Genomic DNA, 16864 nt, shown 5'->3' on the forward strand with positions numbered 1-16864 from the left:
ATTAGGATATTTTCGTGTATTTTTATATATCTCCTTTTTTTTATTCGCAGATAACTAAAACAACCTCAGAGTTAAGTTGAGATCGGTTATTAAACCTACTTTAGATGACAACTAAAAATTTAGGAAAGTGAAACCATACTGTCTTATGTAACCTTAACTTAAATTTAAACCAACAGTTATTTACACACTTATTGTAACACTCGATACAGACTATATATGTTAATACATCCTATATTTTCACTGTAACAATGTAAAAAAAAAGAATTTTAAAGTGTATTCTTTATTCCATGGATGTATAAATTTAAATATATATTAAATTTTTAGCAATGCTACAGTGAAATACAAAACGCTATTTAGCATGTTATATGCTTATCGCGTGTTATATCAAGTGTTGGGGTTGACTCTTACAGAACAAAGTTGTTAATACTAGAATATGGCTTAAGTTTTTACATTTGCGCCTTAATTAAGGAATGACAAAACCCTAACGTCTACGTAATGCAAAAAACACCGTCATCTACATAAATATCTCAGAAACCCTGTCAACCTCGAAAATTTTTCCAGCACCAATGAACACTCGGGGGATTTAAAATTTCGAAAAAACATCGAATCGTAAAAATACATTTGTAACGTTCCGATTAAAATAAACGGTGCTTCCAAGAAACAGGTATAGTAGAAAATAGTATTTTTCTTCTAATTAATAATCTGTATCTTTATTTAGTTTTTTTTTTTCGGCAAAATGGCAAAGACTATTTTTTTAGAGTTGTTAATTGATATGTGGCGTGTAAAATACGTTTGAGCAATTTAAATTTTAAACAGTCTAATCAATTTTAAATAAAAAAAGTTAAAAATAATGATATTTTAGGCAGTTTTATCGGTGAGATTTAACATTGGAAATTTTCAACAACAGTCTGTGCAGAACTGAAACCCATGGAACACCCACTGAAGGACTGTCACACCCAGTTTGGTCCACCATCATTGCATTCAACCAATGCTCCCTAGTTCACGAATATTAAGTACAAAATAACACGTTTTTGGGGTCACTTTGGTAGCAACCACAAATAAATGTTACATATATCACTACACATCGTAACATATATTGTTTTTGTGACACAATCAAAATTGAATATGTATTGAAATTTTCGTTGTGGACATATAATTAACTTTGCTTTAATCAACTTTTATTCTTCAATAATATCAATTAAATCAAAATTCTCTATGGTCAAATAATTACATAGGTTCCCAGGTCAGTACCGCCTGCTGAAATTTTTCATGGGGACGATATCAAGTACAAATCAAATGATATTATGTATCAATTGTTTATCTTGGTATAATGGTGAAAAAACGTAATCAAAAGCCGTCGTTAGACTAAAAAAGGTTGGGAACCTATGGTGAAATATAAATCAAAATTCAATATAAAACGAAAAAAAATCACCAACATTATTCCACATAAAATTTCAAAACATGTAATACCTATACTATGTGCCAGTTGTATGTTATTGTATAGGATATTTCAAACTGCAATATATTTTTTAATAATTGCAATGAATTAAAAATGCACATAGTATAGACATTTTAGAATCGATATCGTATACCGTATTTACGCCATTGTCATTAGCCGATATGCGGTTGTTTGCCGTAAAAGTCCTGCTAAGTGTTGCCAGTTTAAACAATAGGGTTGTCAGTCATTTACCGTACTTTTTACCGTTTCATCTTTAAAAAATTGTCAAATTTTCTATTATATATACTTTTAAGACAATCGTTGTAATCAATATACTATTAAATTATACGTTTCTTTAATCACAAAAATATTTTTTTTGTTTTTTTTTTTATATATATAATTTATCAATTAACCTTAAGTAATTTTGACAATCAGCATAGCCACAAAAAACTTTCTATTAATCGAATTATTAGTAATCAATAAACCAAAAAAAATTTCTTTAATCTCTTCATTATAAATTTCAAATCTAATTTTTCAAAATATAATTTTTAGCAATCTAGATAAATAAATCTTGAAAAAAATCAACAAAATAAACTCCATTAATAAATAATAGAAAACTTCACAATTGTTTTACCAGAGAGACGGCAAAAAGTCTGTAATCCACACACTATCCAATAACAATTGACAGCAATATCCACAATTAATATAGAAACTTTTTTAAACAAATGCTTTATGTATATCTATTTCGGGGTAAACAGAGAAGTAAATTCTGTGGTAAACTTATGGACATAAACAATCCAAATTCCCCGACAAGGGTGGTACCACCCTGGGTCTTCTCTTCTATTCTTTGGTGGACGGTACAGAGTTAAAAATTGGGGAGCCTGTTGACATTCTTCTGGTTTTAGCAGTGGTCTAAAATGTTATAACTATTTTGTCATGTGTTGTTTGGGAACCCATAGACTGTCTATTGCCATGTATACCACTGATGCTATAAGCGAAAGGTATGTGTAGACTTTTTTTTGAATAGATGATAATAATGTGGATATTGCCGTCGATGATAGGAGTAGATTTACTTGTGCTCGGAGTGATGTGGGTTATGTTGCTGGTGGGGGTTATGAGGAGGATTGTGTTGCTGGTGGGGGTTGTGCTGCTGATGTGGGTGCATGCCGTGCTGCTGGTGCGGGTGCGGTGTTGGCGGCAGCTGCAGATGAGGAGCGTGTGGCAGCTGTGGCACATGTGGCGGCGGATACGGCGGCGCTGCGTAGTAGTGCTGAACGGGAGCCCCATACTCCATTCCCTCCTCGTATCCCACGAAGCTCATGCCGCCCATCATTCCCATCATCGCTGTAGAACAGTTTCAATTAAAATTATAACTTCGATAAAATAGAACATATTATACAGGGTGATTGGTTCTACTTCATTTTTTCAGACAAGAGAAGGCATAGGTCTTCCGTAAATATATTGCGCTGTCCGCATTCATCCACCTTAACAATGAGGTTTGTCTATCTTTACTTTTGAAGGGTACCAGCTCGGGGTGGCCACTCGAGAATCTATTAACTCCATCGGCCATTGGTTGCATGAGCAATGTACCACTTCAAATGAGCAAGTCTTTTAACTACCTCGGAGACCTTTGTTCTTCTGCGGATCTTGTCAATTCTGATTCGATCTCGCAGCGAGACTCTGAGCATAATCCTCTCCATTGCTCTTTGGGTAATTGTTTATAGATATAAAATCTTTAGTGGTGGATGTATGAAATTCATTCCCAAGATAATACAATGGCATTTCCATTCAATGCTCATTTAAGGATATCAACATATCATCATCAACTTTGCAATTTTCTAGTTAAGAATATTGCTTTTGGTTTTATTGACCAAGGTCTTACGTAACCTTTGAACTTAGAGAAAAATTAAAATATTCTTTATTCAACATACAATGGATTACATCTCTAGTTAAATCTACCATCTGTTCAGATAAAGTTCCCCAGATCTGAGAAGAACAAGAGAAAGAAATTTTATGGGACAATGTAATTTATAAAAAAATTAACCCACCTCTGTCCACGGGCTTTAATTCACGTCCGAGTGAAGTTCTACTTTTTCTTTTTAGTAACATAATTAACTCCAGTTTCTATATATTTGAGCTTAGAGTCATTTTTTACCATTGCCTATTAATTTGTAGTACTTCGTATATTTCATTGTTCATAAACCAAGTTACCCAACTTTCTCAAAGTTGGATTCCATAAGTCCGCCAATGTTAACTTTAGAATGGTGTTATAGATGAAATAAAAAAACAAATTATAATTTGAATGTGTACTAACCAGGGTCGGACTCCATCGAGTAGTACGGGATGGGGTAGATCGGTGGTGGGTAGGGTATGTACGGGAAGGTCAGCACCGGCTGTTCCATCATGCATTCACCCTCCATTGCGTTGTAGCCCATGTGCGGCGGCGGGTTGCGGTTGTCCGTATGAGAGTTGCGGCTGGAACAATAAAATTTAACTAAGTTAGAGGTTCTCACACTATTATAAACTTGTCAGTCCACCAGAGGTCCTTCTGGCAATAGAGTCTGGAGAGACATATAGTAAAAAATAATTAATTTTTATATCTATTATTTTAAATCCTTTTTCTTACAACAAAATCATTATTTATTATTTTTTAAACCATTTGTTTTTTTTGTATACCATAGCAAATGAGCTAAGCATTTTCCGTTTTAAAGATTTTACACCTATTTTAAATCATTCTATATAATATCTACTGTGTGCACTTTTTAGAGATTTCAAGTTTAAATCTATTATAAATTGTATACTGTATCCCCTGAGGTATGCGAGTGGGTGGAACAGAGAGACAAACGTCAAGCCGTCTGTTTTCAAATATCTCGTGTGCGTCTTGTCTGTCAAACAAGAACTTCCGCGCACACTAAGATATAAAAAGACAAATGTATCTAATTCTTATGTGGTTAACTTACTAAAAATATGCTATATTTATTAGAGGTTTTAATTTTGAATTAGAACCTATTGTCATCCTCTATTATATATCATATTCATATAATCAATTTAAATTTCAAAGCGAAGAATGCTCAAAATTTTAGTACCAATATATTTTCTATAAGATAGAGCTTTTCTTATAAATTTCTATAAGGATCTTCTACAACAGTGTTTCCCAACGTGTTGCAATTCGAAAACGGACCCGACACGAGTTTAACCCTTTCGCTTTAATATAAAAATTTTGTATGTTACATAGAGGGGCATAAGAATTATAGAAACATTAATAAACAACATAAATAAATAAAACTATTAATACACGGATGAACAAGCAAGGCAACTTCTCTTCAATAGAAAACTGAATAGTAAATTGGTGGTTCAGACTATTTTTTATATTTATGAAATGTAACGAATAAAGTTTACAATATTCAAACATTTCACACATCGTTTTACACATCATCAAGTATCAAAAACAAAATCATTACTCACCGATTATTAGGACCTTTGTTCCCCATATTATTGTAACCCTTGTTCTGGTTGTGATAGTTGTTCTGATTACCTTCCTGGCCGTTTCCACCGCGTTTGAATCTGTACATCCAAGTTTAAGTCATCTAAGTAATGAACTTTCAACTGCCTATGGACATATCTGTCCAATTTCTCCAGGTGCAAATGGGTCAGATTTGCCCAAATAAAAGTAGGCTAAATTATATCAAATCATTTTAAAAATACAGTTTAAAATCGCTTGCTCTGGATGTGCAGGATTATAAACAATAATATATCATTTATCATTTAAAAAATTCGTTCCTGACAGGTTAAGTAAAATTTACTTAAATATTTTGAAAATGTTTATACTTAATTTTTACTGCCCTGTGGAAATCAAAGGATATGTTACTATGGAAAGAGCTCGTATTTAATTCCACAAGATAATTTAGATGGATGTGACCAATAGCAATTATGAGAATATTGTGAAAAATAATCTGTGATAATTTGGGAATGGAGAAGCATGAAAGACGATGCTTGAATACAATAATGAAAGAAAAAGCATGAAAGATACTGTGCAGGGAGAAAGAACAAATGCTAATAAGGAAATATAAATAAAGAAACTATTTTCTTTAATAATTCTATTTTGTCTTGTACTGCGCTTATTTAATGTCGATAAAGCAGCTGTTTAACCTTGACACCTCTTAGATGGCGTTGTTAGTGATGGTGTTATAATGGCGCCCATTGCGGCCGCCGGTCGATAAAGCAGTTGGTATTTGAGATGTTAGTGATAATTTAAAATAAAACAGAAAAAAACTTTTTAAAGGAATCGACAATTTAAATAATGACTTTGATGTCGTTCCTCTATTTTCAGGTATTTTCAGGATAATGGTGTAGAACATTAAGTGTGTGATTATTATTACCTACCAACCATGTTTAAAGTTTTTATATATATATCTGTTTCAGAACACATCTTTATTGTGTATCTGAAGCATATACCTACATAGTTAAGAGAAATTGTCTTATAAAACGACATATATATCTGAGTAACTTTTAATGAAAAATAATTATTATGAGATGTCTTAGAAGAAACAGTATATTACATACCTGGGTCCCAGAAGTGGCCTCTGTCCATTGCCTTTCCCCTGGTTGTTGATGTTGGGTTTATCACCCAGCTTATGCTTGTGGTTTTGCTCCCCGGAGTGGTTCATGCCAGGACGCTCGTGCAGGGACATTTGCTGCATGTCCTGAGAGATTACATTTAAATATAAGTAATATCCTGAAATCATGAAGCATAGAAACCCATAAAACATACCGAATTAAATCAATAAACCATTTCTACAAATACACCAGTAGTTTCTCATTATTCTTGTGAGTGCAATTTTGTATAATCTATTCCTAACTGACATCTAGTCGACGAATGGAAAATTCCTACATGGCAAAGCTTTGCAAGTTGCAAATATAATCATTTGACAGCAAAAAGCTTTAATTTGTACACCATGTATAAAGAGATCACTCTGAAATATGTTACATTAATTTATCTATTTGAAGATAAGAGGGCTAAAACTTAGTAATAATTCTTAACAATTATTAATTTTTAATAAGTAATACGAACTATGAAAACGTTTTTCCATGCCATATTATAATTATGTTATTTGTTTATGCCTTCTTGGTCGTCGCCATTCGAGAACTTTTTGTCCGAAACCGCCATTGGTAGTACTTATGATATCCGCCCACGGCCATTTCAGACGAGAAATTATTCGAATTACTTCAGGAAACTTGATAGATTTCGTTTTTAAAAACCACTTTAATCAATTTTTTTTTAAGTTACTAAACTGAGTCGAAGATCGATTCCTCGTGAAACCACGTTAGAACTGAAGTCACCTTCATCTAATGTTCATTGCAAACTTGTTATTGTCATATATGGGCTTTGAGGAAACAGGATATTGATACAATCCGTAATAATGCTTACTCAACACATTCACATCTAAGAACTGCTTGTTACCTACTGCTCAGTCTATACATTTCTCACATTTCTAGAAACCGATCTGCTATATTTATAAATTTTTGACATAGATTTATGATGTTCAATATTCATTTCCAATCATCCTGTATAAGTGATATCACTAAGGTTTATTAGTAAACTTTGCAGTACAAGATCTGCAGGGACAGATGTTAAACAATAATTATTTTTTAATATGTAGTAGTAATCTGAATTTTAAAAACTTTTCATGTTATATTATCATTGCGTTATCATTTCTGAAACCATTGATTATTAAATATACATATGCATTATATACAATTTGAAAATTTAAAATATCTATTTATATTTTAGACACCATATTAACTTTTTTTATACCTTTCAATATAGTATGGAGACCGGAAAGTAATATTGTTTCTGTCGATATATTTTACACAGAAACTGATTGATTTGTTACTGCTCCAGCATTGATTTGTATACTAGATGGCAAAAGGTGGTTGATAACAAAGGTATTCACCTTATATAACAACATATTAATATATTCATATTGTTGATTAGAAATAGAAACTGTGAATTTATCTTAAGAAAGTGACATTACTTTCCGGTCCACCTAATATAATTATTGACAGGAGTAAATGTTTAAAAGGAGACTAAACATGCTTTATAAACATTTTTTATATACTATAATATATATATGTTTGAGTTCGAGAATTCTGTCTGTATATCTAATGGAATCAGGCGTTACTTCGCGAAAGTCCATCCTAAATAAGAAAAGGACCAGTATTTAGCCACTTCCGCACATGCAGTGGTAGTCGTGCAACAAAGTGCACCGCCCGCCAGCCCGCTGATAAATGCGTATGCGGCACACAATGCGAATTACACAACTGCCACCGTCAAATCACTCAACACGTGTTTCACCCCTCCACGGGGCATCTTCAGGAGTTATGTTACACCGCTTAGTGCCAAACACAGAGACTCTGTGTATTCTTATTCTGTCAGTACATACCTGAGAAAGATCCCGCTGAGTGTATGGACGTGGCGGTATCTGTGGCGGGGTTCCGTAAGCCGCCCACATACACTCAAGGCCCAGATTGAAGTAGTAGCGAAGAGTGGCCACATCTGAAACAAATATAATTTTTAATAATAATATTTGATAATAGCCATTAGTCTAACATAGACTAAGTACTATCCAATTAACCTGTGCTTTATGTGTCTATACATATATATACATATTAATAAAATAGTAGTGTCCGTTTGTAATATTAAAATAACCGCTTTTTACTACATGTACTATTACATTTTTTTAAATTCTTATCTATCCGTCTGTTTGTTCTGGTTAATTTAATAGTTAATAAAATGGTTGGACTGAATTTGGAAGGTCGTTTATTTTAGAAAAATTCTTAACATATTTAATGGATGAAATGCCGCATTTATCAGCGGGCTGGCGGGCGGTGCACTTTGTTGCACGACTACCACTGCATGTGCTGAAGTGGCTAAATATTGGTCCTTTTCTTACTTAAATCCTTAACATTTTTTTTTAAATTCAAATTTGTAAAATTTACACAAAACATAATAACTTAATCACAAAAGAAATTAAGATATTTTCAAGTAATCATTATTTTATGTACTCGTCTTGTCTCAGCGGATTGGTTTCGGCAATTGAACGGTAGTGGTTAGTATTAATCAAACCAACCCATTATTTTATGCACATTAAACATTTAAATTCACTAATTATTTCAATAAATACACCTATTTTTAAGATCTTTAATAAATTTTTTTAATTAGTCTGTTATTTTTTTTTCTTTATATTAATATTTATTTCCCGTATCTTAGTAAAATAAAGATTGTTACCAGTTTCGCTTTCTTACCGTATTCGTTACCAATCATGGGCAAGTCAGAACCACTGGGCTGCACGCTGCGAACTGCCTGAAGGTTGACGCCCGGCGGCGGTGGAGGCGGTAAGTGCGAATGGGGCGCACACCACACCACCGGCTTGCAATACGGAGGAGCACAAGCAAAGCCTCCAGGGATGCCCGGCATAGCCGGCATTCCGCCCACGCCCACGACGTTCGGCGCTGGACACGACACCACACCACCTACGGCACAAAGTTAATATAACCATTTATTTATTTACCCTATATACAACTTTTGTAATGGTGGACAATAGTGTCAATTTATCTATTATATAATTAACAAACAATCATACTTAAATAGGACATAATTGAACGTTGAAATCAGGCAGGAGTCAATAGCCTCCCTGATAAGCGGAAAGGATACCAGGGAAGAATTCCTCTCTTATTGCAAAAGAATCACACAATATGCAATAGAAAGAAATAAAAGTTAGGCATAGACAACAAATAAAAATTAACAAGACAAGTTAAAAAAATAATAATATAAAACTGTGATATAGAATAGATAAAAATGTGATACAATAAAAATAGAAATTAAGAAAATGTAAAATGAAAAGAGGATGAAAGAAAGGTAAACAGAGCAAAAGGGAAAGAAAGCAGAATTGTGGCATAAAAGAATAGAATGAAAGATTATGTCAAGTATGAAAGTAGAGAATGAAAATAAAAAATAATTATGTGAATAAATAAAATTGCCCATAAAGTCCCTGTCCCACCAAAGATAGGGGTACGAGAGGCCCCCAATAGCGGGGCCAATAAAAAAAAAAGGACATAATATACGCATGTAGCATGTTTACAGTACATAATTCACTATTAGAGTCTATTAGAGAGTTATCTAGATTCTTCCGTCAATACTTCTTGAACCTTCATTTTGTACATTTAAGTTTAATGACTCACTAATTCCAAAACGTTAATAATTAATAAAAATGAATGTTAATACATATTTACTGGATTTTATTATAAGAAGTCTTATTTATTGATTTAAATAGCAGAACAAATACATTCAAATCCTCTAAATAAATGTTACAACAAGTACAGTACCCGGCGATAAATATTGAGAATCGACCTTTGGAAAGAGACAATCGGCTAATTTCGACTTCGTAGAGCGTTGTCTCTGTCGCACGAAATACAAAGACTCACAAAACGTCGCATAGGTAGTGTGGGACATGGATAGTGATCTACGAAGCCGAAATTAGCCGATTGTCTCTTTCTAAAGGTGCAATATTAATCGCCGGTTACTTATAACATTTTGGTGCACCTGCTTATAGTGAGTATATGTATGTACAAATTATTAATTTCAATTGAAATTAATTGATTTATGGATACAGTATACCAAGCATAATAAATGTAAGCTGAGGATGAAAGACCATATACGATAAGTCAACACACATTGGTCAGAAACATTCATATTATAAGGGCATCATACATTTATTGGTTAAACTTTTACAATCATAACCAATCAACCCGTATATTAATTACAATACCGCAGAGTTTAATAATAATTTTGGTTAAAAATTAAATTAAAAAATTTCTAATATCTATTTATATTTTAAACACCATATTATTACTATTTTGTATACATATCAATATATTATTAATTATATCAATATAAATATTATATCTTTTATTTATTATAATACAACAAGCCATAAACTTGACCACAGCGACAGAAATTTTTTTTCTTAAAAATTGTCACATTATTATAATTACATTATTTATTATCAATGAAACATTTACTTTTTGTGAAGGGACATAAATTAAGTATACAATTTCGAAGTTTAATATATATATATATATATATATATATATATATATATATATATTTTAGACACCATATTTTTTTTTTGTATAAATCAATATATATTTAATGGCCAATGGACATACCCGTGTAAGTTGCCAGTGTATTGGTTGCAGCCGGTGTGGAGGCCCTAGCAGTTACCGGAGAGGTGACCGGATGCCCTCCCATGTCTCCTGCTCCGCTGCCAGCAGCCTAAGAAACAAACATCAATCAATTTTCTTTTACATCACAAAAAGACACATTCTAGAATTTCATTACAAAATTATATATGCTATTGTGATCAAAAAGTAAGGTGAAATTGTCATTTAAAACACCCAGGCATTATGAAGGCAGATAATTTTTTCTATGCTTGTAGTACTGTCTGTTACATTTGCCATGCATATGTTTGTCCAAAGTTGTAATATCATCTTGGCCCAAACTATTTTTATGGATGTTTTATATCTCAAACAGGTCAATATCACATTGCATTGGTTCTTCACCACTTTTTGCCAAAAACTCGACTGATATCATTCTGCTATCATGCAACCTACAGGCCAATGCAGGGACGCCGTTTTGACACAATAGAGAAGATATAAACCTAATCAAAGAAAGTCTAGAGCTGTACTGCAAAACACTTTTCTACTATCTGTCTGTTTCCAGGACTGGAAAAATTGTTGGCAAAAATGCGTTTCATCAGACAAAGATACTTTGAAGAAGATGAAATTTATTTGGAAGAATAAATAAAGAATGTACATTTTATAAACAAATTCACATTACTTTTTGATAATAGTAGTATGTTACATCAGATGTTCCCAGACTCATTTTATCATAGACCACTTTCAAAATTTAGCTGTTTCCTGTGGAACCTTCTACTGTATTCTATCTACTATATTTCTAAAACTCTAAAAAATGTGACATGTGTAATTTGATATAAGTATGGAAATTTATGCTGCCATTCAGCCCATGACAATCCAACAACCCTTTGCATATCTGACCAAGTGTTGTGGACAGTGAACTTTGCAAGTTTTAACATGTTATTCTAAGACGAATGAAGTTAAGGAAATTAAATATAATTATTTAATGGAATCAGGCGTTATTTTGCGGTAGTAGTCCATCCTAAGTAAGAAAAGGACCAAAATATAGCCCCTTCCCGCCAATTAGTGGTACTCTGTGTTTGGCACTAATCGGTGTAACATAACTCCTGAAGATGCCCCGTGGAGGGGTGAAACACGTGTTAAGTGATTTAACGGTGGTAGTTGTGTAATTCGCATTTTTTGCCGCATGCGCATTTACCAGCGGGCTGGCGGGCGGTGCACTTTGTTGCACGACTACCGCTGCATGTGCGGAAGTGGCTAAATATTGGTCCTTTTCTTACTTAAATATAATTACTTGAGCGTGATGATTCTCATGAGGGGCTCCGTTATGAGGGTGCTGGGCGTGCATCTCGTGGGGCGGAGCGCCCGTAGCTGGTCTGCAGTCCACCATTAGGGGCAATGCTTCTACTTCAACCTATTAAACATATGCATTCATCTTCATATCTCAAACTTTATATAAACCATATTTATTGTATGATGTTTGTACCAAATTATCTCCAAATACAAACATATTTTTTAAGTATGTATACATACAACTGCTTACTGAACTGTAATTATTTTAAAGGAACCGACCATTATCATAATCTTTTATTAAATAATGAAGTCATTTGCTAATGCAACTGCAATTATTAATTACTTACAAATTGTTTCACAAAATATAATAATTATTTAAAAATCTATGCACATATTGTATAGATCTATAGATTATTGTATCTTATATTAGACCACATTGATCTGAAAAAAAAAAGTATAACAAAATACCTTTGAATGAAAACATTCATTGCATGAAAACGAAAATATAGTAGGTTATTAAGACATAATTTTTCACCAGAGCCTACCTTCTTGTATTTCACAATCAATAAGAATGTACACAGGATGATTATTTATAGCACATACAATAAATTCGTTACTAAAAAAACTAACACCTCTTTCAAATCAACCTGTCAGTTATCACTGAAACTCTAAAAATACGAAACGCCAATAAATTTTGGTTGTAATACTATTAAAATTTTACTATATCTACATTATTATTTCTAAAATTATTTATATATTTTTATAGGATGTAACATATATAAATTGATAGCAAATAAGCTATAAATTCATCCATTTAACGCTTTTACACCTGTATACAATATAAACTAATAATTAACTTTAAATTTATACCTTTGACATTCAAATAAAAAAAAACACTACTTTTTTTTAGTTACAGAATTTTTTAGCCAATAAACATGTCGCTCATTACACGTTAAAATCATTTACACAGAAAATTTGCGAAAAAAAACCTCTCTAATTGTAAGTTGCTACATTTTCGTCTTCTTGCTTTTTCAAGACAATATAAATACTAAAAAAAAATAAGTATGGCAACACAAAAGCAACTAAACTACTTGCGCTACAAAATCATTATTAAAATTACCCTGGAAAATAAATAATTATTCAACCTAGCTACGATATGGCTTCATAAACATCTCACTTGACTGAATCAATTCAATATTTTTTTATATTTTATCTGTGAATTAAATAGATGAAATAATTTTAGATTTACTAACATTATAACCTATGTTCATTGATTTATTTTCATCATATCAGGTAGACACCCACTGAAAGGCATAAGCCTCTGGTCTGATCTTTCGCTGCCCACATTCAGCTAGTTCCAGACATTACTGTCATAGGTGCATTTATTGGCATGGTATACCCACCAATAAAAGCCTAACTAACATACCATATTATTGCATTTAACACATTTAATTTTTAATTCTATATATTAAAATAAGAGTTTTTAACTAAAATACAGCTATAACATTGAACACTTCTATGATCATTATAATACAGGATGTTCCATAAATCAAAATTAAATTGTAATTGAATTTGAAGGTAGAGGATAACTCTAGAAAATTTATTAAAAAAATTCACAAATTTATAAAATTCATACTTCTTTTTTTAATGACATTTTATCATAAATAACCTTATAAAGTACAGACTGAAAATACTTTCATTTTATTTAAAAAGAAAATGGAATATTTCGTCAGACCATGAACTTAAAATATGCTTTTTATTAAAAATTAGTTAAACTTTACTAACATTTTTTTTGTTGTAATTTTATTTTATTTCATATTTTGACATTAATTATTTTTATTATATGTTATTCAAGATAATTATAATAATTTTTTTTCTCTTCTTATCAATGTATTCTTTTAATTAAGAAGCTAGGGTTAATAGGTTCTATACAGTTCCATAAAGATAGTTTAAATACTTAATTTTAAAATAATCACTTTGTAACTTAGTTCATTTTTAACTTTGTATTTCATGTTGTGTCCCCTTGGAGTAATACACTTAATTTTGGTTTTTTACGTAATTATTCTCTATTTATAGTTCATGTACCATTTTTGCTAATCTCCAATTGCAGGCCCTGTGACACACACAAGGCTGAAAGTGCAGACATCTAACAAAAGCTAGAGAGTTTGTATAATCAACTCGTTAGTGAACCAAAATGAAACCTATATCCAATTATAACCTAACATGTTGATTAGAAATACAAGATAAGTAAGAAATGAGTACAATCACCCTATTTGACATTTACAGACATCCTGTATATCATTGTATCATGAAGTAAATAAGTACAGCACAGTAATTTTAGTGTTCCTATACCAAAATAATGATTTTTTATATTATTTGTCTGCAAACAGGTACATATCACAGTATCTATGTATACAGATATTATTAATACATTTATAAATGTCTTTCTCTACATTTTTGTAGCATTAAATGATCAAATATGCTCCATTGATGTGGGTAGTTAAATATTTGCATTTACAAGTGTTTGAACTAAATTTGACTAAAATATCTAGCTTACCTGTTATGTCATTCAGAAAGTAATAATAAGACATGTAGCATATATATAAGTATAATATATATGCTACAGCTTGATTTAATTCACTTTCTTGTCTGTTTCAATGAATTTCTTTGCTAAGTACTTATATAATATAAATTTATGTATACTATCTTTGTTGATAATTAGTTAACTTGTCATGTTAACATAAGTTTGTTTTTAGTTTCTTAAATAGCATTATTTTTATATTAAGCATTAAGTCAAGTGATATGCTTACAAGATACAATAAAAATCTACATAAATGAAACACTAACAGGCATTGGTTCAAAGTTAAAGAAATCCAGATGTTGGTAAGTGGAATAGTCAACTGTCTGGTTGACATATTGGGTCATTTCCCCTTCAATCTTATCATCTTTCCAATCCATAGACTTCTGAGGGCTTTTTTCGGGGCTTTTGACCTCATCAACTTTCTTAATTCGCCCTTTTATACTTTGCTTTCTAGTGATGTTGCCTATATTTTAGAAAATCAATTAAATTTTCTTTATTCTATAACATGCGATATAGAACAGAAAAACAATAAAATATATATATATATATATTCCGCACCTATTTGTTGGATCATTTGGCTCAGTGTCAAGAATTGAGAATTAGTGCGCGAAAACCTATAAGGTGGCGCCCATGGTCGGATCTCCTCAACCGGCAGGGGTTCCAACTGGTCATAACCGACTATTCTTTTCTCCCCCAACTCTTCGATGAAGACAAGACATGGACCACCATCTGGCCGCATCTCTTGGATATGACAGTGGTATGGAACAGACTGATCTGATTGCAGCTTGCAAAGACATTTAACGCCTACTTGTAAAGTAGTACCGTCAGAATATCTAGCTCCATAACGAAACTCTGCAAAGCACAGATATTACAAGATTTGATATATATGTCACTATAGTGATTAAAAATGACGATCACACTACATAAACACTTCGCCTGTGCTTAATAGTGAATTTTTGGTGAATAAATAACAATTGCATAGTTTTTGCAAAGAAAAAAAATAATAAATGAAAGTACCTCTTCTCAGATCGCTCCATACATCAAATTCTATATTTCTATAAATATCAGGATCTAAAGCCTTCGCCACCTTGTATGGGAATGGAGTAATACCATTATCAAGTAAATCTTTAGCACTGTTTACATTCAAACAGTTTATACAAACATTTTCTAGTTGAATGAGGCTACGGTTGAATACGAAAATGCTAAGTGACTCCTTTAAAAGACTTCCCTTCTCCAAATCCTCACTATGATGCTTGCATTTTAAAGCCACAGCATTACTGTTTTTCTCCTTATCTTCATCACTAACTGTCTCAATGAAGATTTTAGCTCTTTCTTTTTGTTTCTTTCTACGTTCTATATTCTCAGACATGAAATATTCAAAGTGATTTGTAGGCATCTTATCATGGAGCATTTTATCAACAGCATAAGGGAGGTCTTTAATTTTGTAAACACCATCATAAAGTATTTCATAGACCAGTGCTATAATTAAAATAATTTTGTACAATAATTTTATAAAGAGATTATTGATGGACGTTTTATTATATTTTGACTTACATTGACAAAATGATGAAGCATTAATGAACTCTTTTGTGTAAACGGCATCAAAGTGCTTAGTATCAGGGGAATAGAATAAGTGAATTGTATTGCCATAACCATTGCAAATCTTTGTTTGTGGACCCTTGTTGGCTTCAAAAATTACAAAGTCACGCCTGTAAAGTATTCATTGAGAAATTTTAGGCCAATGTATCTTTGTATAATATTCAACTAGATCATGAAAACCAATCTTACCTATACAAGTGGCTCAAAGCAGAAATTTCAATAAGCCCACCCCACTCGGTTGGATTAGACATCTCTTTGAGATAATTTTCAAAAGAGCATGTCAATGACTACGAAATATAAAATAAAAATTACAATTAAATCATATTGTTTTCACATTAACATATTTAAAATATTTGCAGACCTACCCCTTCAAAAAGATGTCTCTGGGAAGACATGAACTGAATACAGTCCAAGCGAACTTTATGAAAATAACGCTGAGTGTTATAGACATTTTCGGACACTGCTCGGAAAAGGCAGCTGGAATCTCTAGCGGTGTGTTTTCGAAAAAAACCCATTTCGTCAAGCCATCTGTCCGGCTCGGACGAACGTTTATTTACTTTCCAAGGCACTCGATAACGTATAGGAGAAGGCGTCATTGTAACAACCAGCTAGCAATCTGAAGATAAACAATAACAATTGACTCGTAACTATGTCACACGGCTAGTATAACAGACGTTCGCGAGCACAATCATAATTTCATATAAATAAAAACTCATCGTATACCATATCGTAGCTAC

At 32.2% G+C, this 16864-nt stretch overlaps 1 protein-coding gene across 1 annotated transcript; it reads right to left on the reverse strand.

The window, feature by feature from the left end:
- Nucleotides 1-1871: 1871 nt before the first annotated feature.
- Nucleotides 1872-16573, reverse strand: LOC137933737 (protein ovarian tumor locus-like). The gene is made up of 14 exons (XM_068777764.1): nt 16493-16573; nt 16317-16414; nt 16083-16237; nt 15546-16007; nt 15087-15380; nt 14795-14991; nt 11949-12068; nt 10667-10772; nt 8744-8971; nt 7882-7994; nt 6002-6141; nt 4904-5002; nt 3753-3913; nt 1872-2782 (listed from the first exon to the last, which is right to left on the reverse strand). The coding sequence occupies exons 1-14, from the start codon at nt 16520-16522 to the stop codon at nt 2508-2510; spliced, it is 2478 nt and encodes an 825-aa protein (XP_068633865.1). The 5' UTR covers nt 16523-16573; the 3' UTR covers nt 1872-2507.
- Between the last annotated feature and the right edge of the window lie 291 nt (nt 16574-16864).

This window comes from Battus philenor, unplaced genomic scaffold (genome assembly GCF_028537555.1).
Source record: "Battus philenor isolate CCGP_79_NKW_IND1 unplaced genomic scaffold, ilBatPhil1.0.hap1 SCAF_14, whole genome shotgun sequence".
Taxonomy (NCBI): Eukaryota; Metazoa; Arthropoda; class Insecta; order Lepidoptera; family Papilionidae; genus Battus; species Battus philenor.

What these genes read in the sequence shown, in the direction of transcription:
- LOC137933737 (XM_068777764.1), bottom strand. Translation starts at nt 16,522, where the DNA reads ATGTCTTCCCAGAGACATCTTTTTGAAGGG. An exon ending in ATGGAGCGATCTGAGAAGAG is followed by an intron (nt 15,381 to 15,545) that starts GTACTTTCATTT and finishes TGTGCTTTGCAG; the next exon opens with AGTTTCGTTATGGAGCTAGA. An exon ending in TTAACTTTGAACCAATGCCT is followed by an intron (nt 12,069 to 14,794) that starts GTTAGTGTTTCA and finishes TATGTTTAATAG; the next exon opens with GTTGAAGTAGAAGCATTGCC.